Source organism: Cetorhinus maximus, chromosome 3, assembly GCF_964194155.1.
Source record: "Cetorhinus maximus chromosome 3, sCetMax3.hap1.1, whole genome shotgun sequence".
NCBI lineage: Eukaryota > Metazoa > Chordata > Chondrichthyes > Lamniformes > Cetorhinidae > Cetorhinus > Cetorhinus maximus.
Window position 1 is genome coordinate 18,387,204 of NC_135881.1, and position 25,665 is coordinate 18,412,868.

The following is a 25,665-nucleotide window of genomic DNA, read 5'->3' on the forward strand; positions in this document are numbered from 1 at the left end:
ATTTGAAAAGCTATCTTTATTTGGGAGAAATTAATTTTTTCAATGGCCTCTATTCGTACACTGATTTCACAAAGATAAAATTTGGTTCTTCATATATTCAGTTATCATGAGGATAACAGCGGTAACTATGGTAATATTAAGAAGGTTAGAGCCCTCCATTCTGGAACACTTTTAGTCAATGTTTGCAATTGTTATTACTAATCAATATAAGGCGGAATTTTCCATTCTGGAGACTAAGTGCGGTGGCAGGCAGGAAAGGCAGCGTGAGTCTCGCTGGGTGGCAGGAAGGCTGAACACGCTTCTGCTTTTCAGTTCAATAATTATGCATCAGTGAGGAGCTCAGCAAATCTCATGGCAGGACAGGAAGGATGTTGCCCGCCCCTAATGAGGCTGAAAGTCCTGGCAACATATTTAAATGGCACCTAGCCAGACATTCACTCACTGCAGACCAGCTGTTACAGTGACGAAGAAAACTATGGCGCCCAAGCATGGGAAATCCTCTGCCCCATGGTTCAGCAAAGTCTCCCTGGGGAATACCAGGAAAGGCGGGAGGTACTCTTTCCATGGGATGGGTGCAGGATGTCTTCCTACCTGACCACACCGGCCTGGGAAGAGGTCACTGGGGAGGTTAGCGCCCATGGGGCGCAGAAAAGGACCACCCTGTTGTGCAGCAAAGGGATGAATGATCTGCACCGCTCCACCAAGGTAAATGAAACTTCTACTCACTGTCAACTCACAATCTCATAAGGGTATCAGGCAGTTGAAGGGTTATCATCCACAGACCTGCAGGTGGGACATTGTCACTGAATGTCTGCCAGCCACGTTAAGCTACCCATCTAACGTCAAACGGCGTCATAATCCCTTACTGTTGAGGGCTCAGCAGAGACAGCAGGCATGAACTGCTCTTTCATCCATTGTGCTCACAGTCAATCCATCTGTTTTTATGCAGGACACAATTGCACATAACAAAAGAGAGCGAGATACGATGCCCTTTATGCCAGGACAGAGGAATTGTCTTCTCTGAAACCAAAGTGAAATAGGTGGAGCATGAATGTAGCTTTGCCAGGATTCAAGCTTGGACTGACAAGTGACAAGTAACATTTGTGCCACTCAAGTGCCAGATTACCAACAAGAGAGAATCTAATCATCTCCCAACGTATAAAGACATTACCATCACTAAATCTCCCACCGTCAACATCCTGAGTTATGACTGACCAGAAACTTAACTGGCCCAGTCATTCAGAAACAGCGGTTACAAGAGCAGGTCAGAGCTTGGAAATTCTGCGGTGAATAACTCAGCTCCTGACTCTCCAGAGTCTACCATCTACAAGACAGGAGTGTGATGGTGTATCTTGCATTTGCCTGGTTGATTGTAACTCCAACAACACTCAAGAAGCTCAACACCATTTATGCCACAAGGATCAGTGCTGGGCTATTTACAATATTAGTGACTTAGACAAAGAGAATGACGTATCTCGGTTTGGTGATGATACAAAGCTAGGTGGGAATGTAAGCTGTAGGACACAAGAGGCTGCAGAAAGATATAGACCTTTTAAATGAGTAGGCAACAAGGTGGCAGATGGAGTATAATGCGGGGAGGTGTGAGGTTATTCACTTTGATAGGAAGAATAGAAAAGCAGAGTATGTTCTAAAAAATGTGAAACTTCTAAATGTTAATATTCAAAGGGTGTGCTCATACAAGTAACACAGAAAGTTAGCCTGCAGGTACAGCAAGCAATTAGGAAGGCAAAGTGCATCTTGGCCTTTTCTGGAAGGCGTTGGAATACAAAAATAAAGAAGTCAGGGCTTTGATGAGACCATACATGGAGTATCATGCACAGCTGTGGTCTCTATATTTAAGGAAGGATATACTTGCAATGGAGGCAGTGCAGCAAAGGTTCACTAGATTAGTCCTTGGAATGACAGGGTGATGAGATGATGAGAGGCTGAGTAAATTGGGTCAATATTCTCTGAAGTTTAGATGGATGAGAGGTGATCTCACTGAAACATACAAATTCTGATAGGACTTGATACAGTAGAAACTGAGAGGTTGTTTCTCCTGGCTGAGGAATCCAGAACACGAGAGCACTGTCTCAGGTTAAGAAACTGATCATTTAAGACTGAGATGGGGAGAAACTTCTTCAATCAAATGGTTGTGAATCCTTGGAATTTTCTACTCCAGAAAGTTGTGTGTGTTCCATTGTTGAATACATTTAAGGCCAGGACAGACAAATCTTTGGTCTCACAGGCAATCAAGGGATGGGGGAGTGGGTAGGAAAGTGTTGTTATGGCTGAAGATCTGCCATAATGGTATTGAATGATGGAACCGGCTCGAAGGGCCATAAGGTCTACTCTAGCTCCTGTTTTCTTTGTTCTTATGATTGAGGAATATAGAACTAGGGGGCCCAGTCTAAAATAAAGGGTCTCCTTCTAAGGGGAGAGGCGGTGTGGTAGTGGTAATGTCATTGGACTGGTAATCCAGAGACCCAGGGTAATGCTCTGGGGATCCAGATTCGAATCCGATCATAGCAGATAGTGGAATCTGAATTCAATATAAATCTGGAATTAAAAGTCCAACGATGACCATGAAACCATTGCCGATTTTCGGAAAAATCCACTCCCGCTGATTACAATGTACAATGCCGCCCCTGCCCGCCATCAACTGGTGAGGGTGGCAAGGGTGCAGAATGTACTCTGGATAGGGGACTTCATGTCCATCACCAAGAGTGGCTCAGTAGCACCACGACAGACCGAGCTCACTGAGTCCTAAGGAACATAGGTGCTAGACTGGATCTGCAGCAGGTGGTAAGGAAACCAACAAGAGGGAAAAACATACTTGACCTCATCCACACCAACTTGCCTGCCGCAGGTGCATCTGTCCATGACAGTATCTGTAGGAGTGACCACCGTACACTCCTTGTAGAGGCTAAGTTCAACCACATTCTGTAACCTCATGGCCCAGCATATCCCCCGTTCTACCATTACCACCAAGCCAGGGGATCAACCCCTGATTCAATGAAACTGCAGGAGCCAGAAGCAACACCAGGAATACCTAAAAATGAGGGATCAGCCTGGTGAAGCTACAACATAGGTCAACTTGCCTGCCAAACAGCCTAAGTGGCAAGTGATGGACAGGGCTAAGCAATTCCATAACCAACGGATCAGATCTAAGCTCTGCAGTCCTGCCACATCCAGTCATGAATGGTGGTGGACAATTGAACAACTCACTGGAGGAGAAGGCTCCACAAATATCCTCATACTCAATGATGGGGGAGCCCAGCACATCAGTGCAAAAGATAAGGCTGAAGCATTTGCTACAATCATCAGCCAGAAACGCTGAGTGGGTGATCCATCTCGACTTCCTCCAGAGGACCCCAGCATCACAGATGCCAGTCTTCAGCCAATTTGATTCACTCCATGTGCTATCAAGAAATGGCTGAAGGCACTGGATGCTGAAAACTTGCTACGCCCCGAGCCAAGCTACATTACAGCTACAATGCTGGTATCTACCCGGCAATGTGAAAAATTGCCCAAATATGTCCTGTACACAAAAAGGACAAATCCAACCTGGCCCCATCAGCCGACTCTCCATCATCAGTAAAGTGATGAAAGGGGTCATCAACAGTGTTATCAAGCGGCACTTGCTTAGCAATAACCTGCTCAATGACAGTCAGTTTGAATTCTGCCAGGGTCACTCAGCTTCTGACCACATTGCAGCCTTGGTCCAAACATGGACAAAAGAACTGAACTCCAGAGGTGAGGTGAGAGTGACTGCCCTTGACATCAAGGCAGCATTTGACTGAGTGTGATATCAAGGAGCCGTAGCAAAACTGAGTCAATGGGAATCAGGGTGAAAACTATCAGCTGGTTGGGGTCATACCAAGCACAAAGGAAGATGGTTTTGTTGTTGGAGGTCAGTCATCTCAGATCCAGTTCATCACTGCAGGAGTTCCTCAGGACAGTGTCCTCGGTCCAGCCATCTTCAGCTGCTTCTTCAGTGACCTTCCTTCCATTATAAGGTTAGAAGTGGGGATGTTCGCTGGTGATTGCGCAATGTTCAGCGCCATTCACGATTCCTCAGATACTGAAGGAGTCCATGTCCAAATGCAACAAGACCTGGGCATTATCCAGGCTTGGGCTGACAAGTGGCAAGTAACATTTGCGCCACACAAGTGTCAGGCAAAGACAATCTCCAACAAGAGAGAATCCAACCATTGCCCCTTGATGTTCAATGACATTACCATCACTGAATCCCCCACAATCAACATCCTGGGGGTTACCACTGACCAGAAACTGAACTAGCCATATGAATACTGTGGCTACAAGAGCAGGTCAGAGGCTAGGAATCATGTGACGAGTAACTCGCTTCTTGACTCCAAAAGTCTGTCTACTATCTACATGGGACAAGTCAGGAGTGTGATGGAATACTCCCCACTTGCCTGGATGAGTGCAGCTCCCACAACACTCAAGAAGCTTGACACCGTCCAGGACAAAGCAGCCTGCTTGATTGGCAACACATCTACAAACATTCACTCCCTCCACCACCGACGCACAGAAGCAACAGTGTGTACCATCTACAAGATGCACTGCAGGAATTCACCAAGGCTCCATAGATAGCACCTTCCAAACCCACGACCAGTGCCATCTAAAGGGCAATGGCAACAGATCGATGGGAACACCACCACCTTGAAGTTCCCCTCCAAGTCACTCACCGTCTTGTCTTGGAAATTTATTAGCCGTTCCTTAACTGTCGCTGGGTCAAAATCCTGGAACTCCCTTCCTAACAGCACTGTGGATGTACCCACACCACATGGACTGCAGCGGTTCGAGAAGACAGCTCACCACCACCTTCTCAAAGGCAAATGGGGATGGGCAATAAATGCTGGCCCAGCCAGTGAAGCCCACATCCCATGAATGAATTTTTTAAAAATCCTGCTAACAAAAGGTTAGCAAGAATGGTGAGTTGCATGAAAAATTACAAATGACAACATTTATTCCTTTGAATTACAATATCTGATGACTGTTGTCTTACCCTTCACTTTTAAGGAGGCAGTGGTCTGTTGATCTCCAGAATCACAGGTATATTCTCCAGCATCTTCTAATTTTAGGCTGTGAATAAGCAACTCAACACAGGGGCCTTTTTGCTTCATTTCATGCTTGTTACTTGGCTCAAGCAGCATTGATCCCTTTCTCCATTTCACTGGGGCATCAGGTTTGGTGACCTCACAGATCAGCTTGGCAGTACTGTCCTCTTCAACCTCCTGATTATGAAGCTCTTTCTTGAAAAGTACAGGCAAGGCTAAAAGACAGTAATTTTCAAAATTTAGTTCAATTAACACTGAAACAAATGGGCAGAAATTTCCCCCTGTTGGGGGGGTTGTGCGGATGCGGGGGCGAACCCGATTGGCGCCCCCAATCGGGGCCGCGCCACCATTTTAAGTGGGCGGGCCACTTAAGGCCCGCCCGTCATGACGCGCACCCGGAAGCACTGAGGGCTCCCTATACGGGCAAGGGGAGATTTGTTTAAATTGTGGAAATTTGGATAAAGGTGAGAAAAAAATTTAAGAACATGTCCCGTCATGTGAAACTGTCACGTGAGCTGAGGCATGTCCACTATTTATTTCAAAAATTTTTATCTAAATAGTAAACCCTTCATCCCTTCATGAAACCTCATCCCGCCTGTGCATGAGGTTTTAAGAAAAATGCGAAGGCCACCCGGGCGCTTTGCCTGCCCGCCAACCTTAAGGTTGGAAGGGCATCTCAGTTAATTAGGTTAATTACTTTTTAACAGGCTTTAATACAGCTTTGACAGCTCGGCGAGCGAGCAACCGACTTGGAGAGGGTAATTCGGCTCTTCGGGACTGCTCTGCCATTTAATAAGATCATTGCTGTTCTGATTGAGCGCTCAAATCCACTTTTCGATCTGCCCACCACCCCCCACAGCCCTTGAATCCCTTGTCAATCAAGAATCTATCTAATTCAGCCTTGAATAAATTCAATGATACAGCCTCCACTGTTTTCTGCACAAGAGAATTCCACTGACTAACAACCTTTTGGGAGAAAAAAATCCTCCTCATCTCTGTCTCAACTGGGATACCTTTTATTTTTAAGCTGTGTCCCCTAGTTCTAGTCTCCCCCACACGAAGAAACATCCGCCTGGCAACAGCCCAATCAAATCCCCTCAGGGTCTTATATGTTTCAATAAGATCACTTCACATTCTTCTAAACTCTAATGGGTATAGGGCCAACCTGTTCAACTTTCCTTTATAAGACAACCCATTCATCCCAGGAATCAGCCAAGTGAACCTTCTCTGCACTGCTTCCAATACAGTTATATCCTTTCTTAAATAAGGAGACCAAACTGCACACAGTACTCTAGGTGTGGTCTCACCAAGGTCCTGTAGAACTGCAGCATAACTTCCCTACTTTTACGGTTCATTTCCCTTGCAACAAAGACTGACATACCATTTGCCTTCCTAATCGCTTGCTGTACCTGCATACGAAGCTTTTGTGATTCAGGCATAACGGCACCCAGATCCCTCTGTACCACAGAGTTGTGAAGTCTCTCTCCATTTAAATATATACTGCTTTTCTATTTTTCCTGCCAAAATGGACAAATTTTCCCCATATTTCTTCCTAATCATTTAACCATTTGTAGACTCTTTACCTCCTCTTGAGACTTACTTTCCTACCTTTCTTGGTGTCATCACAAATTGAGCTACCAAATATTTGGTCCCTTAATCCAAGTAATTGATAAAGGTTGTAAATAGTTGAGGCCCCAGCACTGATCCCTGTGGCACTAGTTGCAGCTTGCCAATCCAAAAATAACCCATTTATCCCGAGGCTCCGCTTCCTGTCAGCTAACTAGTCTTTTATCCATGCTCATATGTTACCCCTACACCATGAGCTCTTATTTTCTGCAGTAACTTTTAATGTGGCACCTTACCAAATGCCTTTTGGAAATCCAAGTACACCACATCTACAGGGTCCCTTTTAACCACTTCACCTATTACTTCCTCAAAGTATTCTAATAAATTCCTTTCACAAAGCCATGTTGACTCTGAAGAAGATTCATATAGACTCGAAACGTTAACTCTGTTTCTCTCTCCACAGATGCTGCCAGACCTGCTGAGTTTTTCTGTTTTATTTCAGATTTCCAGCATCCGCATTATTTCGCTTTTATATTATCATGTTGACTCTGCCTGATTGCATTATGATTTTCCAAGTATCCTGCTATAACCTCCTTAATAATGGGTTCGAGTAATTTCCCTATGACAGTTAGGCCAACTGGTCTATAGTTTCCTGTTTTCTGTCTCCCTCTTTTCTTGAATTAATGTGTTACATTTTCTAATATCCAATCCGTTGGGATCATTCCAGAATCTAAGAATTTTTGGAAGATGCATCAATGCATCTACCATCTCTGCAGCCACTTATTTTAAGGCCCTAGGATGTAGGCCATCAGGTCCTGGCTACTGTCAGCTTTATACTCAAATAGTTTGCACAATACCTTTTCCCCGGTCATGGCGATTGTTTTAAGTTCCTCCTTCCCTTTCAGTTCTTGACTCACAATTATTTCTGGGTTGTTATTTGTGCCTTCTATTGAAGACAGACACAAAACACCTGTTCAACGCTTCCACCATTTCCTTGCTTCCCATCATTAGTTCTCCAAATTCACTCTCTAGTGACCAATACTCACTTTAGTTACTCTTTTCCATCTTAAATGCTTGTAGGAACTTATACTACTTGTTTTTATATTTCTAGCTAGCTTTCTCGCATACTCTAATTTCTCCCTCTAGTATTTTTTAGTTATTCTTTCATTAAAAGAATAATACTGAATGCGATACAGTATTCATTATTAATTTGAAAGAGAAAATGAAAATTTGCATATATGCTCAATCAGGAATAAAAAGATTTTACAATTGAATTTTACTTTTGAAAGTAATTTCCTTACCATGTGCAATTTAAGAATTTTACACAGTCACAAACAACTCATCTAAATAATTTGCAATAGTTTGGTTAAACAGTGAGACTTTGGGAGAGGTTAAAACAGCGAGACTTCGGGACAGAGAGGTTAAAACAGCGAAAGTGCGAGAGGTGGACCGAGAGATAGGCAGTCAGCAGCACCAAGAGGAGAGGGCGAGAGGAGGACCCTGGGACAAGCAGACAGCAGCATCTAGAGGAGAGTGCAAGAGGAGGACCCTGGGACAGGCAGTCAGCAGCACATAGAGGATCTAGTCTATCCAGAGGATCTAGATTCTATTCTATACTAAAGGAAGAGAAAGGATAAAATAAAAGCAGGGGTATTTTATTTAGTTAAGATATGTCTGGGGAGCTCAGTCATGTGATTTGCACATCCTGCGCTATGTGCGAAATCCTAGACACTCCTGGCAGTCTGGATTACCATGTGTGCAGGAGGTGCCTCCAACTGGAGCAACTCAAATTACGGTGCATTCACTAGACTGAGTGGTTCGTGATTCGCACATTTCAGGATGTGGTCGCCCCGCAGCTTAAGGAAATGCAAGCAAAGAGGGAATGCATGACCACCAGACAGATGAAGGGGACCAGGCAGGTAGTGAGGAATCCCCCCCAAGTGCATCTCACTCGCAAACTGCTTTTCGACCTTGGAAAACGGTGTGAGTGACAGTTCCTCTATGGAGGCCAACCAGAGCCAAGGCCATGGCACTGCGGGTGGTCCGGCTTCTAGGAAGGGAGAGGAAGAATTGTGGAAGGGCAATAATGGTAGGGGGTTTGTTAGTGAGGGGAGTAGACAGACGCTTCTGCGATCATAGACGTGACTCCAGAATAATATGTTGCCTCCCGGGTGCCAGGGTCAAGGATGTCACGGAACTGCAGGACAGTGTTCTGAAGGGGGAGGGGGAACAGACAGAGGTTTTGGTCCATGTTGGGACCAATGACAGGGGAAGAAAGAGAAATGGGGTCCTGTAAGAAGACTTGAGGAAGTTAGGTTGGAAATTGAAAAGCGGGATTACTCCCGGTACCACGCAGTAGTGAGTATAGGAACAGAAAGATAGAGCAGATGAATGCACGGCTGGCGAGATGGTGCAGGAGGGAGGGCTTTAGATTCCTGGGGCATTGGGACCATTTATGGGTGAGGTGAGACCTGAACAAGTTGGACGAGTTACAACTGAACAGGAACAGGGCAAAAATCCTTGCGTACAGGTTTGCTAATGCTGTTGGGGCAGATTTAAACTAAATTGTCAGGGTGGTGGGATCCTGAAAAGTACTTCAGAGGGGAGAGAAGCTGAGATAAAATTAGAAGTTAAAGCACTAGTAAGTGAGTCTGGAAGGCAGAGGAAGCACAGGCTAGATAAGAAAGAAGTGAGTTTAGCAAGGCTAAATGGAATATATTTTAATGCAAGAAGCCTGAGGAATAAGACAGATGAGCTGCGGGCACAGAAGGCACATGGGAGTATGATATCGGAGCTATAGAGTCATAGGGGTCTACAGCACAGAAAAAGGCCATTTGGCCCATCAAAACTGCACCAGTCAAACAGGTACCTAACTATTCTAATCCCATTTTCCAGCATTAGGACCATAGCCATGCCATGGCATCGCAAGTGCAAATCCAAATACTTCTTAAATGTTCTGAGGGTTTCTGTCTCTACCACCCTTTCAGGCAGTGAGTTCCTGATTCCCACCAGCCTCTGGGTGAAAAAACTTATCCTCACATCCCCTCTAAACCTCCCGCCTAATACCTTAAGTCTATGCCCCCTGGTTATTCATCCCTCCACCAAGGGGAAAAATTCCTTCCTGTCTCCCCTATCTAAGCCCCTCATAATTTTAGACACTTCAATCATGTCCCACCTCAATCTCCTCTGCTCCAGGCAAAATAACTCCAGTCTATCCAATCTCTCCTCATAACTAAAACTCTCCAGCCCAGGCAACATCTTGGTAAATCTCCTCTGCACTCTCTCTAGTGCAATCACATCCTTCCTATAATGCAGATTCCAGAACTGCACGCAATACTCTAGCTGTGGCCTAACCAGCGTTTTATACAGTTCCAGCATAACCTCCCTGCTCTTATATTCTATGCCTTGGCTAATAAAGGCAAGTATCCCATATGCCTTCTTAACCAACTTATCTATTTGTCAAGCTACCTTAAGGGACCGGTGGACACGTACACCAAGGTCCCTCTGATCCTCGGTACTTCCCAGGGTCCTACCATTCATCGTGTATTCCCGTGCCTTGTTTGTCCTGCCCAAGTGCATCACCTCACACTTATCCGGATTAAATTCCATTTGCCACTGATCAGCCCATCTGACCAGCCCGTCTATATCCTCCTGCAATCAAAGGCTATCTTCCTTACTATTCACCACCCCACCAATTTTCGTGTCATCCGCGAACTTGCTGATCAACCCTCCTACATTTAAGTCTAAATCGTTTATATATACAAACAGCAAGGGACCCAACACAGATTCCTGTGGAACCCCACTGAATACAGGCATCCAGTCACAAAAACACACCTCGACCATCGCAAACTGCTTCCTGCCACTCAACTAATTCTGGATCCAATTTGCCAAATTGCCTTGGACCCCATGGGCTCTTACCTTCCTTATCAGTTTCCCATGCCAGACCTTATCAAAAGCCTTGCTGAAGTCCAAGTAGACTACGTCAAATGTATTGCCCTCATCTCACATATGGTCACCTCTTCGAAAATTTAAATCAAATTGGTCAGAAATGACCTCCCCTTAACAAAACCATGTTGACTGAGCATGATTAATCCCTGCCTTTCCAAGTGTAGATTAATTCTGTCCCTCAGAGTTCCTTCCAAGTTTCCCCAGCACTGAGGCTATACTGGCTGGCCCGTTTTTCCCTGGTTTATCGCTTCTTCCCTTCTGGAATATCGGTACCACATTGGCTGTTCTCCAGTCCTCTGGCACCTCTCCTGTGGCCAGAGAGCTTTTGAAAATTATTGCCAGCCCCTCTGCTATCTCCTCCCTTGCCTCACTCAATAGCCTGGGATACATTTCATCTGGGCCTGGGGATATATCTACTTTTAAGCTTGCCAGATCACTTAGAACCTCCTCCCTTCCTATGCTAGTTTCTTTAATTATCTCACAGTCCTTCAGCTTGATTTCCATGCCCACGTTGTCCCTCTCACTTGTGAACACCGACACAAAGTATTCATTTAGAACCCTACCTACGTCTTCCGGCTCCGCACACAAATTACCACTATGGTCCTTAATGGGCCCTACTCTTTCCCCAGTGATTCTCTTACTCTCAATGTACTTGTAAAATTACTTTGGATTTTCCTTTATTTTATCTGCCAATATTTTTTCATGGCCCCTTTTGGCTCTCCCAATTTACTTTTTAAGTTCCCCTCTACATATTCTATATTCCTTTAGGGCTTCTGCCGTTTTGAGCCCTCGGTATCTGCCATTTGCCTCCCTTTTTCTTTATCCAATCCTGTATATCCCTCGACATACAGGGTTCCCTGGATTTATTGGTCCCACCCTTTATCTTTACTGGAATATGTTGGCCCTTTACTCTCCCTATTTCCTATTTGAATGAGTCCCACTGCTCTGATGCAGATTTACCTAAAAGTAGATGCTCCCAGACCACTGTGGCCAAATCATATCTGATCTTATTAAAATCGGCCTTCCCCCAATTTAGAACTCTGATTTCTGGCCCATCCTTGTCCTTTTCCATAACAACCTTGAATCTAACAGAGTTATGATCACTATCTGCAAAATGCTCCCCATTGATACCTCTACCACTTGCCTGCCTTCATTCCCTAAAATTAAGTCCAGGACCACCCCCTCTCTTGCAGGACCTTCTATGTACTGCCTTAAAAAGCTCTCCTGGATGCATTTTAAGAATTCTGCTCCCTCTAAACCTATCACAATATGACTAACCCAGTTAATGTTGGGGAAGTTGAAAACCCCCACTATTACTACCTTATCATTTTTACACTTCTCTGAAATTTGCCTACATATCTAATCTTTTATTACTCTCTGACTGTTTGGGGGCCTATAGTACACTCCCAACAATGAGATTGCTCCTTTTTTGTTTTAGGTTCTACCCATATGGCTTCGTTTGAGGAGCTTTCTACAATGTCATCCCTCCTTTTTCCTATAATTGATTCCTTGATCAATATTGCGATACCCCCTCCTCTTTTACCTCCTATCCTGTCTCGCCTGAAGACCATATATCCTGGAATATTGAGCTGCCAATCCTGCCCCTCCCTCAACCATGTCTCTCTGACAGTGCTGGCAACATACTTCCATGTGTTAATTTGTGCCCTCAACTCATCTGCCTCATTCGTCAGACTCCTTGCATTAAAATAAATACCATCCAACCTTGCGAAACTCCCCTGTGCCTTAACAGGCCTATAATTTCTATGCCTTCCAGACTCACTAACTCTCTCTTCTAATTTTGGCTGTACATCTCCCCTTGCTGAACCTCCTCTCAGGATCCCATCCCCTTGCCAAGTTAGTTTAAACCCTCCCCAACAGCACTAGCAAACCTCCCCACAAGAATGTTGGTCCCTTTCCAGTTCAGGTGCTCTGACCGAGACTTGGCTAAAAGGGCAGGATTGGCAGCTTAACATTCCTGGTTGAAGGGTATGCAGACGACATGGAGACGGCGACAGTATGGAAGGAGGAGGGGTTGCAATATTGATCAAGGATTCAATTATAGCAGTGAGGAGGGATGATATCATGGAAGGATTGATCGAGTTTTTCGAGGAAGTGACAAAGATCGACGACGGAAGGGCAGTGGATGTTATATACATGGATTTAAGTAAGGCCTTTGACAAGGTCCCTCATGGCAGACTGGTACAGAAGGTAAAGACGCACGGGATCACAGGTGAGGTGGAGAGATGGATACAGAATTGGCTTGGTCATTAAAGACAGAGGATAGCAGTGGAAGGGTGCCTTTCTGAATGGAGAGCTGTGACTAGTGGAGTTCCGCAGGGATCAGTGCTGGGACTTTTACTGTTTGTAGTATACATAGATAATTTGGAGGAAAATGTAACTGGGCTAATTAATAAGTTTGCAAACAACACTAAGGTTGGAGGAGTTGCAGATAGTGAAGTAGGTTGTTAAAGGATACAACGGAATATAGATCAGTTGGAGATTTGGGAGCAGAAATGGCAGATAGAGTTTAATCTGGACAAATGTGAGGTAATGCACTTTGGAAGGTGTAATACAGGCAGGCATTATACATGAAATGGCAGAACCCTTAAGTGCATCGACGGACAGAGGGATCTAGGTGTACAGGTCCACAGGTCACTGAAAGTGACAACGCAGGTGGATAAGGTAGTCAGGAAGGTATATGGCATGCTTGCCTTCATTGGCAGGTGTATTGAGTATAAAAGCTGGGAAGTCATGCTGCAGCTGTATAGAACCTTGGTTAGGCCATATTGCGTGCAATTCTGGTCACCACATTACCAGAAGGATATAGAGGCGTTGGAGAGGGTGCAGAGGAGGTTTACCAGGATGCTGCCTGGTCTTGAGGTTATTAGCTATGAGGAGAGGTTGGAGAAACTCAGATTGTTCTCACTAGAAGCTTACAAAATTATGAGTGGCATGGACAGAGTAGATAGTCAGAAGCTTTTTCCCAGGCTGCAAGAGTTAATTACATGGGGACATAGATTTAAGGTGAGAGGAGAAAACTATAGAGGAGAAGTGTGGGGCAAGTTTTTTACAGAGAGGGTAGTGAGAGTCTGGAATTCGCTGCCAGAGGAGGTAGTGGAAGCAGGTACGATAGTGGTGTTTAAGATGCAGCTTGACAAATACATGAATAGCATGGGAATAGAGGGATACAGACCTCGGAAGTGCAAAATGTTTTACTTGACGGGCAATATGATCGGCGCAGCCTTGGAGGGCTGAAGGGCCTGTTCCTGTGCTGTACTTTTCTTTGTTCTTTGTTCTTTGATCATCAAATTAGACCATTTGGGTAGAAGTAAAAATCACAAAAGGGGCAAACACACTGTTGGGTGTGAACTACGGGCCCCCAAATACTCAGAGTAAGATAGAGAATATGCAATGAAACAACACAGAAGTGTAAGGATAATAAGGCAGCAATAGTAAGGGATTTTAACTACCCTAATATTAACTGGGATAGTTTTAGTGTGCAAGATAGGGAGGGAGCAAAATTCTTAAGTTGCATCCAGGAGCAATTTTTTAGTCAGCATGTAGAAAGCCCAACAAGGGAGGGGGCAGTTCTGGACCTAATATTCGGAAATGACCCCGAGCAGGCGGAAGGCATATCAGTAGGGGAGCATTTTGGAGATAGTGACCATTACTCAGTTACATTTAGGATAGTAATGGAAAGGGGTAAGGTTAGGCTGGGAATAAAAGTTCCAAACTGGGGAAAGGCTAATTTTACGAAGACAAGATATGATTTGGCCCAAGTGGACTGGAAGCAGCTACTTGCAGATAAAACTGGGTGAGAGCAGTGGGAGGCATTCAAGGAGGAAATAGCCAGAGTACAGGGCAAATATGTTCCCGTAAAAGCAAAGTGCGGGATCGTCTGGAGAACCCTGGATGTCAAGGGACATAAGGTCAGGAGTAAGGAAAAAGGAGAAGCTTATGGCAGGTACCAAGGGCTCAATAGGGCAGTGTCCCTAGAGGGGTATAAAAAGTGCAGGGGGGAACTTAATAAGGAAATTAGGAAAGCTAAGAGAGTGCATCAGAAAGCATTGGTGGATAGAATAAAGGAAAACCCAAAGGGGTTTTTTAAATTTATAAGGAGCAAGAGAATAACTAGGGAAAAAGTAGGGCAAATTAGGGACTATAGAGGTAATGTGTGTGTGGACCCGGAAGACGTGCATTAATGAATACTTTGCATCGGTCTTCACAATGGAAAAGGACGATGCAGGGTGGAGGACTGTGAAATATTAGAGGAAATTAACAAAGAGAGAGAGGAGGTATTAGTGGGTTTAGTGGCCTTAATAGTGGATACATCCACAGGCCCAGATGAGGTGTATCCCAGGCTGTTGAGGGAGGCAAGGGAAGAGGTATCAGGGGCTCTGACAAGACTTTTCAAATCCTCTCTGGCCACAGGTGAGGTGCCAGAGGGCCGGACGACTGCTAACATTGTCCCATTATTAAAATAGGGATGGAGGGATAGACCAGGAAATTACAGGCCAGTCAGTCTAACCTCAGTGGTCGGGAAGTTACTAGAAGGAATTCTGAGGAACAGAATATATCTGCACTTGGAGAGGCATGGATTAATCAGGGATAGTCAGCATGGATTTGTTAAGGGAAAGTTGTGTTTGACAAATTTGATTGAATTTTTTGAGGTGATAACCAGGCGTATTGATGAGGCTAATTCATTTGATGTGGTCTACATGGACTTTAGCAATGCTTTTGATAAGGTTCTTCATGACAGACTGGTCAAGAAAGTAAGAGCCCATGGGATCCAAGGCAAAGTGGCATGTTGGATCTAAAATTGGCTGAAAGGCAGGAAGCAGAGTCTGATGGTAGAGGGATGTTTCTTTGACTGGAAGTCTGTTCTGCAGGGCTCAGTGCTGGGGCCCTTACTGTTTGTGGTGTACATAAATGATTTGGACTTAAATGTTGGGGTACGATCAAGAAGTTCGGGGATGACATGAAAATTGGTAGGGTGGTAAATAGTGAGCAGGATAGCCATAAACTGTAGGAGGATATCAATGGACTGATCAGGTGGGCAGAGCGGAATGAAATTCAACCCGGAAAAGTGTGAGGTAAAGCACTTGGGGAAGGCTAACGAGGCAAGGGATTACGCTATGAATAGCTGGACCCTGGAAAGTACTGAAGATCAGAGGGACCTTGGTGTGCATATCCACAGATCCCTGAAAGTAGCAGGGCAGGTAGATAAGGTGGTTAAGAAGGCATATGGGATACTTGCCTTTATTAGCCGAGACATGGAATACAAGAGCAGGGAGGTTATGCTGGAACTGTATAGAACACTGGTTAGGCCACAACTGGAGTAGTGTGTGCAGTTCTTGTCACCACATTATAGGAAGGATGTGATTGCAATGGAGACGGTGCAGAGGAGATTCACCAAGATGTTGCCTGGGCTGGAGGGTCTGAGCTATGAGGAAAGATTGATTAGGCTGGGATAAAAGCAAAAAACTGCGGATGCTGGAAATCCAAAACAAAAGTAAAAATACCTGGAAAAACTCAGCAGGTCTGGCAGTATCTGCGGGGAGGAACACAATTAACGTTTCGAGTCCGTATGACTCTTCAACAGAACTAAGTAAAAATAGAAAAGAGGTGAAATATAAGTTGGTTTAAGAGGGGGAGGTGGGACAGGTAGAGCTGGATATAGGGCCAGTGATAGGTGGAGACAGCCAAAAGATGTCATAGACAAAAGGTCAAAGAGGTGTTGACGGTGGTGATATTATCTAAGGAATGCACTAATTAAGGGTAGAAAGCAGGACAAGCAAGATACAGATAGCCCTAATGGGGGTGGGGTGGGGTGAAGGGAAGGGATCAAAATAGGCTAAAAGGTAGAGATAAAACAATGGATGGAAATACATTTAAAAATAATGGAAATAGGTGGGAAAAGAAAAATGTATATAAATTATTGGAGAAAAAAGGGGGATCGGAAAGGATCTCTCCTCCATCCTCGCCCCCTTTCCGATCCCCCTTTTTTAGATAGTAAAACGTTATGTGGGGCATAGATAGGGTGGATAGGAAGGCACTTTTTCCATTAGCAGAGGGGTTAATACCCAGAGGCCATAGATATAAGGTGAGAGGTTGAAGGCTAAGAGGGGAGTTGAGGAGAAATTTTTTTCACCCAGAGGGTTGTGGGAGTCTGGAATTCACTGCCTGAAAGGATGGTTGAGTCAGAAATTCTCGTAACATTTCAGAAGTATTTAGATATTCACTTGCATTGCCATAGCCTCCAGGGCTATGGGCCAAATGCTGGAAAATGGGATTAGTGTAATAGGATCTTTGTTGTCCAGCATAGGCACAATGGGTCGAATGGCCTCCTTTTGCGCTGTAAACGTCTGAGTCTATGGAAATCTCCAAGCTTGGTGATGTAAATATATTTTCAACGAAAGACATGCAGGTCAGGCTACATAACAGTTGCCCCACGCCCTCCGCTGGAACACCCATAATTGTAGGTAGAGGTGAGTTACTTCTCTTCAGTAATTTTTAAATTCACTGATGCTAATTTCCCAAATGAAGCCGGGCTGCAGACCCAATGAAACTGTTAAGACATGTCTAAGTAACAATAATGTTGAATGCTTCCGTGGAAGCACCTTAATCACAAAAGTCATGCATGGCAATTTATGAGAGAAGGCACGCTATACTGATCAACAACCAGTATCCTCTGATGGGCCTCTGTAGGAGAAATTCCCTCAGAAATGCCTTAAATATGTTCACAAAATGTAAAGTAAGGTTATTAGCTATAGCCCACAAAATTAAACTGAGGTACGTTGTTATACATAGCTTGAGAGGCACCACTCCACAAGCATGTGGCAAGTCAAGGAGGCAGGCCTCCATGAACTACCACGGCCAGTTGGAAAATGAAACCGTGCCATTGGCATCATTCTGTATCACATTTGAGCTATCTAGCCAACTGAGTTCAGCAATCCACACAGTCAAAATGTAATCAGTAGTCAAACTGAATGCCAGGAAAGAAAGGACAAATGGTTATTTAATTATTTAAAGCATATGCAAACAAAACTTCCCTTGCCATGGACAGAAGAGAAGATTTTAAGACCATAAACTAAGATATGGCTTGGTAAAGGGATCATAAATATGTCCTGCCCTTTGACATCAAATACCTGAAGCTAGGGAGTGAACAAATCACTGAGTGTGTTGAGGTGCTGATTCACTGATTTGGAGGTAATCAAAGAAACCAGGTAATTGACACTAGAAAAGTTGAACTCTTCTAACAAATGTGTACCTCAGCTTGTTCAATAGAATTGGGGAGGTTTCTTTGGAAATTAAAGATATATGATTGCATGCAGTTGCCTCAAACAAAAGGGCACAATCAAAATGGTGGCAGGGAGTAATCGAGCAGTAAAGAGGCATTAAATCTTTGCAAAGGTATTGCTTTTGCACACTGCCTTGATCCAACCAGGTGGGTGGGTTTTAAAGTTCCCCCTTTGGTCAATCAGCCTGTCAATTCTAGTTTAAAACAGCTTAACTGTGTTCATGTACTTACCCGTTTGATTATATTATTTTAGATTTAGATTTAGAGCTGCTGTTGGGAAGAATTAGGAGGAGAAATTGCCCATTTTTGGGCTCAAGATAGGTGGTGCATTCAGAAAACAAAAGCCCAAGGTTTACTTCAATTTTCACATTTGGTCCCTCATCTGGATAATTCCACTGAGCTACAAACACCAATCATGTTTACTAGGAAGCTATCCATGGATTTCGGCCTCGTACATGCTCCATGCACGCCTTAACCAATTTTAAAGAGAAGATCTTAAATAGACATAAGGCCCCTTATTAGCATGTAGAATGGGAGTAATACCTGATAAGACTATTGGCAGGCAATGATCCCTCTAAAATTTCATTGTTCTGTGTGACCTGTTTACTTCAATCTTATCTTATGTGCAATATCTTAAAGGACATCTTGCGAGCAGCCTGCATGGTATTTCAAGATTGCTGTGTGGCACTGAAGTGCACAGCTTAGAGAAATCATTGACATCAGGGATACCTGAAAATTACTAAAGCCAACATGAGCTCGAAAAATTGAACTGTTCTGCTGTGTTTTGAATCTAAGAAGCGAGTGAAACAAAGTTCAATTTCACCCCACTGTCTCTGATAAAAACTTAACTGTAATAATTAATTAGCACTCAGCACTTCAGAACAAATTTGCCCCAATATATTTATAAAGGAACAGGAAATCTTGATAGGATACGTGGGAAAGTAGAAAATACCTCAAAACCCTGGTATTTTTAAAATGTATTTGTATATGGGATGTGAGTGTCGCTGCCAAGGCCAGCATGTGATGGCATCCTTAGCTGCCCTTAAGAAGGTCGTACCTTCTTGAACTGCTATAGTCCATGTTGTTTAGGTATACCCATAGTGCTGTTAGGGAGAGAGTTTCAGGATTTTGACCCAGCAACAAGTGAAGGAACAACAATATATTTCAAAGTCAGGATGGTGTGTGAATTTGAAGGGAGCTTGCAGGTGTTCCCATCCACCTGCTTCCCATATCCTTCTAAATAGTAGAGACCGCAGGTTTTGAAGCAGCTGTTGAAGAAGCCTTGGTGAATACATTTTGTAGATGGCAAATACTACAGCCAATTTGCGCTGTGGTGGAGGGGGTTAATGTTTAAAGTGGTGGATGAAGAGGTAATCAAGTGGTCTGTTTTATCCTAGATGATGTCAAAAACCATAATGGGAGTTATGTTCAGGACTCCGAACAGTAGTCAGGATGTGGGGCACAAGATACACCAGGAGATAGAAAAGGGGTGTAAGAAAGGAAAGGTTACAGTTTTCATGGGGGATTTCAATATGCAGGTAGACTGGGAAAATCAGGTTGGTAGTGAATCCCAAGAAAAGGAATTTGTGGAATGTCAACGAGATGGCTTTTTCAAGCAGCTTGTGGTGGAGCCCACTAGAAAAGACAATTCTAGATTTAGTGATGTGTAATGAGGCAGATTTGATAAGGGAGCTTAAGGTGAAGGAACCCTGAGGAGGAAGTGACCATAATATGATAGAATTTACCTTGCAATTTGAGAGGAAAAAGCTGAAATCAGATGTAACGGTATTACAGTTGAATAAAGGCAACTACAGAGGCATGAGGGAGGAGCTGGCCAGAATTGACTGGGAGATGAGCCGAGCATGAAAGACAGTGGAACAGCAATGGCAGGAGTTTCTGGGAGTAATTTGGGAGACACAGCAAAAATTCATCCCTAGGAAGAAGAAGCATACTAAAGGGAGGACGAGGCACCCATGGCTGACAAGGGAAGTCAGAGACAGCATAAAAGCTAAAGAGAAAGCAGACAATTCGGTGAAGAGCAGTGGGAAACCAGGGGATTGGGAAGCCTACAAAGACCAACAGAGGACAACTAAAAAAGAAATAAGGACGGAGAAGATTAAATATGAGGGTAAACTAGCCAGTAATATACAAGAAGATTGCATGAGTTTTGTTAGATATATAAAGGGTAAGAGAGAGGCAAAAATGGACATTGGGCTGCTGGAAAATGACGCTGGAGAAGTAGTAGTGGGGAACAAAGAAATGGCGGAGGAACCGAATAGGTACTTTGCGTCAGTCTTCACGGTGGAAGACACGAGTGACATCTCCAAAGTTCAAGACAGTCGGGGGGCAGAGGTGAGTATGGTGGCCATTACCAAGGAGAAGGTGCTAGGAAAACTGAAAGGTCTGAAGGTGGATAAATCAACTGGACCAGATCGATTACACCCCAGAGTTCTGAAGGATATAGCTGAAGAGATAGTAGAGGTGTTAGTGGTGATCTTTCAGGAATCACTCGAGTCGGGGGGGTCCCAGAGGACTGGAAAATCGCTAATGTAACCCCCATGTTTAAGAAGGGAGTGAGGCAAAAGACGGTGAATTACAGGTCGATTAGCCTGACCTCGGTCGTTGGTAAGATTTTAGAGTCCATTATTAAGGATGAGATTTCAGAATACTTGGAAGTGCATGGTAAAATAGGGCAAAGTCAGCATGGTTTCATCAAGGGGAGGTCATGCCTGAAAAATCTGTTAGAATTCTTTGAGGAGGTAACGAGTAGGTTAGACAAAGGAGAGCCAATGGATGTTATCTACTTGGACTTCCAGAAGGCCTTTGATAAGGTGTCGCACAAGAGCTGCTCAGTAAGATAAGAGCCCATGGTGTTAGAGGCAAGGTACTAGCATGGATAGAAGATTGGCTGTCTGGCAGGAGGCAGAGAGTGGGGATAAGGGGGTCTTGCTCAGGATGGCGGTCGGTGACTAGTGGAGTTCCGCAGGGGTCAGTGTTGGGACCACAACTTTTCACTTTATACATTAATGATCCAGATGAAGGAACTGAGGGCATCCTGGCTAAGTTTGCAGATGATACAAAGATAGGTGGAGGGACAGGTAGTATTGAGGAGGCAGGGAGGCTGCAGAAGGATTTGGACAGGTTAGGAGAATGGGCAAAGAAGTGGCAGATGGAATACAATGTGGGCAAGTGTGAGGTCGTGCACTTTGGTAGGAAGAAGAGGCATAGACTATTTCCTAAATGGGGAGAGAATTCAGAAATCCGGAGTGCAAAGGGACTTGGGAATCCTAGTCCAGGATTCTCTTAAGGTTAACTTGCAGGTTGAGTCGGTAGTTAGGAAGGCAAATGCAATGTTGGCATTTATTTCGAGAGGACTAGAATATAAAAGCAGGGATGTGCTGCTGAAGCTTTATAAGGCTCTGGTCAGACCACATTTAGAATATTGTGAGCAATTTTGGGCCCCGTATCTCAGGAAGGATGTGCTTGCCCTGGAGAGGGTCCAGAGGAGGTTCACGAGAACGATCCCAGGAATGAAAGGCTTAACATAAGAGGAACGTTTGAGGACTCTGGGTCTATACTCGATGGAGTTTAGAAGGATATGGGGGGATCTGATTGAAACTTACAGAATACTGAAAGGTCTGGATAGAGTGGACGTGGGGAAGATGTTTCCATTCGTAGGAGAGACTAGGACCCGAAGGCACAACCTCAGAGTAAAGGGAAGACCATTTAGAACAGAGATGAGGAGAAAATTCTTTAGCCAGAGAGTGGAGAATCTATGGAATTCATTGCCACAGAAGGCTGTGGAGGCCAGGTCATTGAGTGTATTTTAGACCGAGATAGGTAGGTCCTTGATTGGTAAGGGGATCAAAGGTTACGGGGAGAATGGGGTTGAGAAACTTATCAGCCACGACTGAATTGCGGAGCAGACTCGATGGGCCGAATGGCCTAATTTCTGCTCCTATGTCTTATGGTCTTATGGTCTAAACTTCTTGAACGTTGTTGAAGCTGCGCTCATTCAGGCATGTGGAGAATATTCTATCTCATTCCTAACTTGTTCCCTGTAGATGATGAAATGCCTTTTGGCTGTCTGGAGATGAGTTTCACAGCCACAGTATTTAGGCATCTGGTTCAGTTAAATTTCTGATCAATGGTGACCCCCACCTCCCCAGGATGCTGATGGTGGGAAATTTAGCAATGTCATGGGGCGTTGCAATCCTAAGATGGTTGCTGGCAGATACTTGTGTGCCACAAAAGCTATTGCCACTGATCAACGCAAGCCTGAATGTTGTCCAGGTCTTGCAGCATGCGGATATGGATTGCTTTGTTAGCTGCATTGTGAAGGGAACTGTACACTGCGCAATTATCAGTAAACATTTACACTTCTGATCTTATAATGAAGGCATAGTAATTGAATAAGCAGCCGAAGATAATTGGGCCTAGGACATTGCTTTGGGGAACTCCTACGGTGATGTCCTGGGGCTGATATAATTGGTCACCAGCAATCACAAGCAACTTCCTTTCTGTTAGGTATGGCTCCAGCCAGTGCAGCATTTACTCCCTGATTCTCACTGACGTCAACTTTACGACAGCTCCTTTATTCCACACCATTTCTTCCAATTCACAAACTTGCTGTCACCTAACTACCACCTGTTGACTGGAAGAGAAGATCAGGCCATTCTTTTTAACCTTAGCAGCCCCTGCACAATGAATAGTGGAGCTTAAATTCAACATTCTTGTGCCCATGATACAGGTTTAAAATATACATTGTGGTAATCAACTTCGCAGTGCAAAGGCCACAACAAATCTATATGGCTGTTTGTGCCACTGTTAAATTGGTCATGGCCTTATTTTGTGGGGCCTTGCAATAAAGCACACCGTCATGCACGCTGCCTCATACTCTCTTTAGCTTGTCCACTTCATGGGGAAAAACTTTCCCCCCGTTGGGGGGGGTTGTGCGGGGGCGGGCTCGAACCTGATCAGCGCCGCTGATTGGGGACGCATCGTCATTATACGTGGGCGGGCCAATTAAGGACCGCTGTGCGCTCCCTGTGCGGGCAGGAAGGATTCCCTGAGTGGTTCCCTGCGGTCTTTCTCGCATGTGCGCGAAAGAGTGCAGAGATCTCCCTGAGACACCTCCGTGCCACAGGGAGATCCATTTGACGTGTGTAAGTTTAAATAAAGGAAGGAAAAAACATTTGAAACATATCCCCTCATGTGATACTGTCACATGAGCTGGGACATGTCAAAGAATTAACGTAAAAAATTTTATTACATTTTAAAACACTTCATGAAACCCCATCCCGCCCATGGATGAGGTTTCATGAAAAATGCGAAGGCCGCCTGGGCTCTTTGCCTGCCCACTAACCTTAAGGTTGGACGGGCAGCTCATTTCATTGAGTTAATGACTACTTAAATGGCCTTAATAGGCCTTTGACAGTTCGGCGGGTGTGCAGCCGAGTCGGCTGCGCACCCACCAAACTAACAATCTAAATGATGCACAGTGACATCGGGATGCACGCCCGACATCACCGCGTGTCATTTTACTCATCGGCAAGCGGGCCCCGCCCCCGTTCGCCGACAGGACAATTCTGGCCATGGAAATGAGGCTCAACATTGGGGCTGACTCGAGCTTCACAATTTTGACTCAGGGATTGTATCCTGCCCATTGATTGTACCTCCTCCATCCCATATGTACAAGAACAGACATGTCTGCATTTCTATTCCATTACCTTCCTTCAATGAGCTGGGAACGATACTGAGCATACACAAAACAATGCAGTGTTAAAACCTAATTTAATCATATCATGTAATGGTCAGTGTCCTACCTTTTACTTTTAAGAAGGCTGTGGTCTGTTGATCCCCTGAATCACAGGTATATTCTCCAGCATCTTCTGGTTTTAGGTTGTGAATATGCAACTCAATAATGGAACCTTCTTGCTTCATTTCATGCTTGTTACTTGAGTCAAGTATTGAAGATCCTTTTTTCCACTGAACGGGCGCATCATGTTTAGAAACCTCACAACACAATGACACTGTACTGCCTTCTTCAGCTTCTTTACTCTGAAGTTCTTGTTTGAAAAGTACAGGCAGGGCTAAGGATTACAGAGATTTTAATAATTTAGTGCAAGATAAATGGTCAGGTCAATGCCAAACCTTGCACAGCAGTAACGATCTCAATAGCCAGATATGATTCAATTATGTATGCATATATATATATATACGTGTGTGTGTGTGCGCGAATTCATGCAATTATTGTTATTGCCATAAGTATCACACATTTGAAAAGCTATCTTTATTTGGGAGAAATTAATTTTTTCAATGGCCTCTATTCGTACACTGATTTCATAAAGATAAAAGTCGGTTCTTCATATATTCAGTTATCATGAGGATAACAGCGGTAACTATGGTAATATTAAGAAGGTTAGAGCCCTCCATTCTGGAACACTTTTAGTCAATGTTTGCAATTGTTATTACTAATCAATATAAGGCGGAATTTTCCATTCTGGAGACTAAGTGCGGTGGCAGGCAGGAAAGGCAGCGTGAGTCTCGCTGGGTGGCAGGAAGGCTGAACACGCTTCTGCTTTTCAGTTCATTAATTATGCATCAGTGAGGAGCTCGGCAAATCTCATGGCAGGACAGGAAGGATGTTGCCCGCCCCTAATGAGGCCGAAGGTCCTGGCAACATATTTAAATGGCACTTAGCCAGACATTCACTCACTGCAGACCAGCTGTTGCAGTGACGAAGAAAACCTTGCCGCCCAAGCATGGGAGATCCTCTGCCCCATGGTTCAGCAAAGTCTCCCTGGGGAATACCAGGAAAGGCGGGAGGTACTCTTTCCCTGGGATGGGTGCAGGATGTCTTCCCACCTGACCACACCTGCCTGGGAGGAGGTCACTGGGGAGGTTAACGCCCATGGGGCACAGAAAAGGACCGTTGTGCAGCAAAGGGATGAATGATCTGCACTGCTCCACCAAGGTAAATGAAACTGCTACTCACTGTCAACTCACATTCTCATAAGGGTTGAAGGGTTAGCATCCACTCCCCTGCAGGTGGGACATTGTCACTGAATGTCTGCCAGCCATGTTAACCTCACCATCTCATGTCAAACGGCGTCTTAATCCCTTATTGGTGAGGGCTCAGCAGAGACAGCAGGCATGAACTGCTCTTTCATCCATTGTGCTCACAGACAATCCATCTGTCTTTATGCAGGACACAATTGCACATAACAAAAGAGAGCGAGATATGATTGGAGAGGGAGCAGCGAAGATCCCCCTTCCCCCACCTGTCAAGTTTGAGGAACAGGCCACAGGACTCGCTTGTGAGGAAAGGGGTTGTTCTTGCGCAGGAGTTGAGATCAACCTCCCCCAACAAGCCAGTATACATCGACAGCATGCAGGCAATGATTGTGAGTGATTTTTAATAATTGAGCTTGCTTGTAGTCAATCACTAATTCTCTCCTCTCTCTATTCCTGGTACCAGCAAGAAAGGGGGAAGACATCCTCCTCCAGAAGGCACAGCCCCAGAACACCTCTGAGGAGGATGCAGAATTATTCTCAGAGAAAGAACTGTCACTGTGTTGACCTGCACCCTCAACCACACACCTCGGTGGGATCTAGTTCTGGAGTAGGCTTGGGTTCACAATCTGGCGATCACCTCACAGACACGGGTCCACAGCTGGCAGAGGCAGTGACAGCCAAGGTCTCTGATACTTGGAGGACTGCTGGAGAACAGGCTCCTGCTGAGACCGAGTCCGATGACAAGCCTCT

The 25,665-nt window shown here is 44.7% G+C and overlaps 1 protein-coding gene across 1 annotated transcript in view; it reads right to left on the reverse strand.

Annotated features, from left to right (window-relative positions):
- The window catches only part of obscnb (obscurin, cytoskeletal calmodulin and titin-interacting RhoGEF b), a 691,209-nt gene that overhangs the window by 358,748 nt on the left and 306,796 nt on the right, over positions 1 to 25,665 (reverse strand). Inside the window, exons 34-35 of the mRNA XM_078536828.1 lie at positions 23,724 to 23,990; positions 5,033 to 5,299 (exon numbers count right to left, since the gene is read on the reverse strand). Of these exons, the coding sequence (XP_078392954.1) occupies positions 5,033 to 5,299; positions 23,724 to 23,990 (534 nt within the window). The remainder of the gene's footprint in view (positions 1 to 5,032; positions 5,300 to 23,723; positions 23,991 to 25,665) is intronic.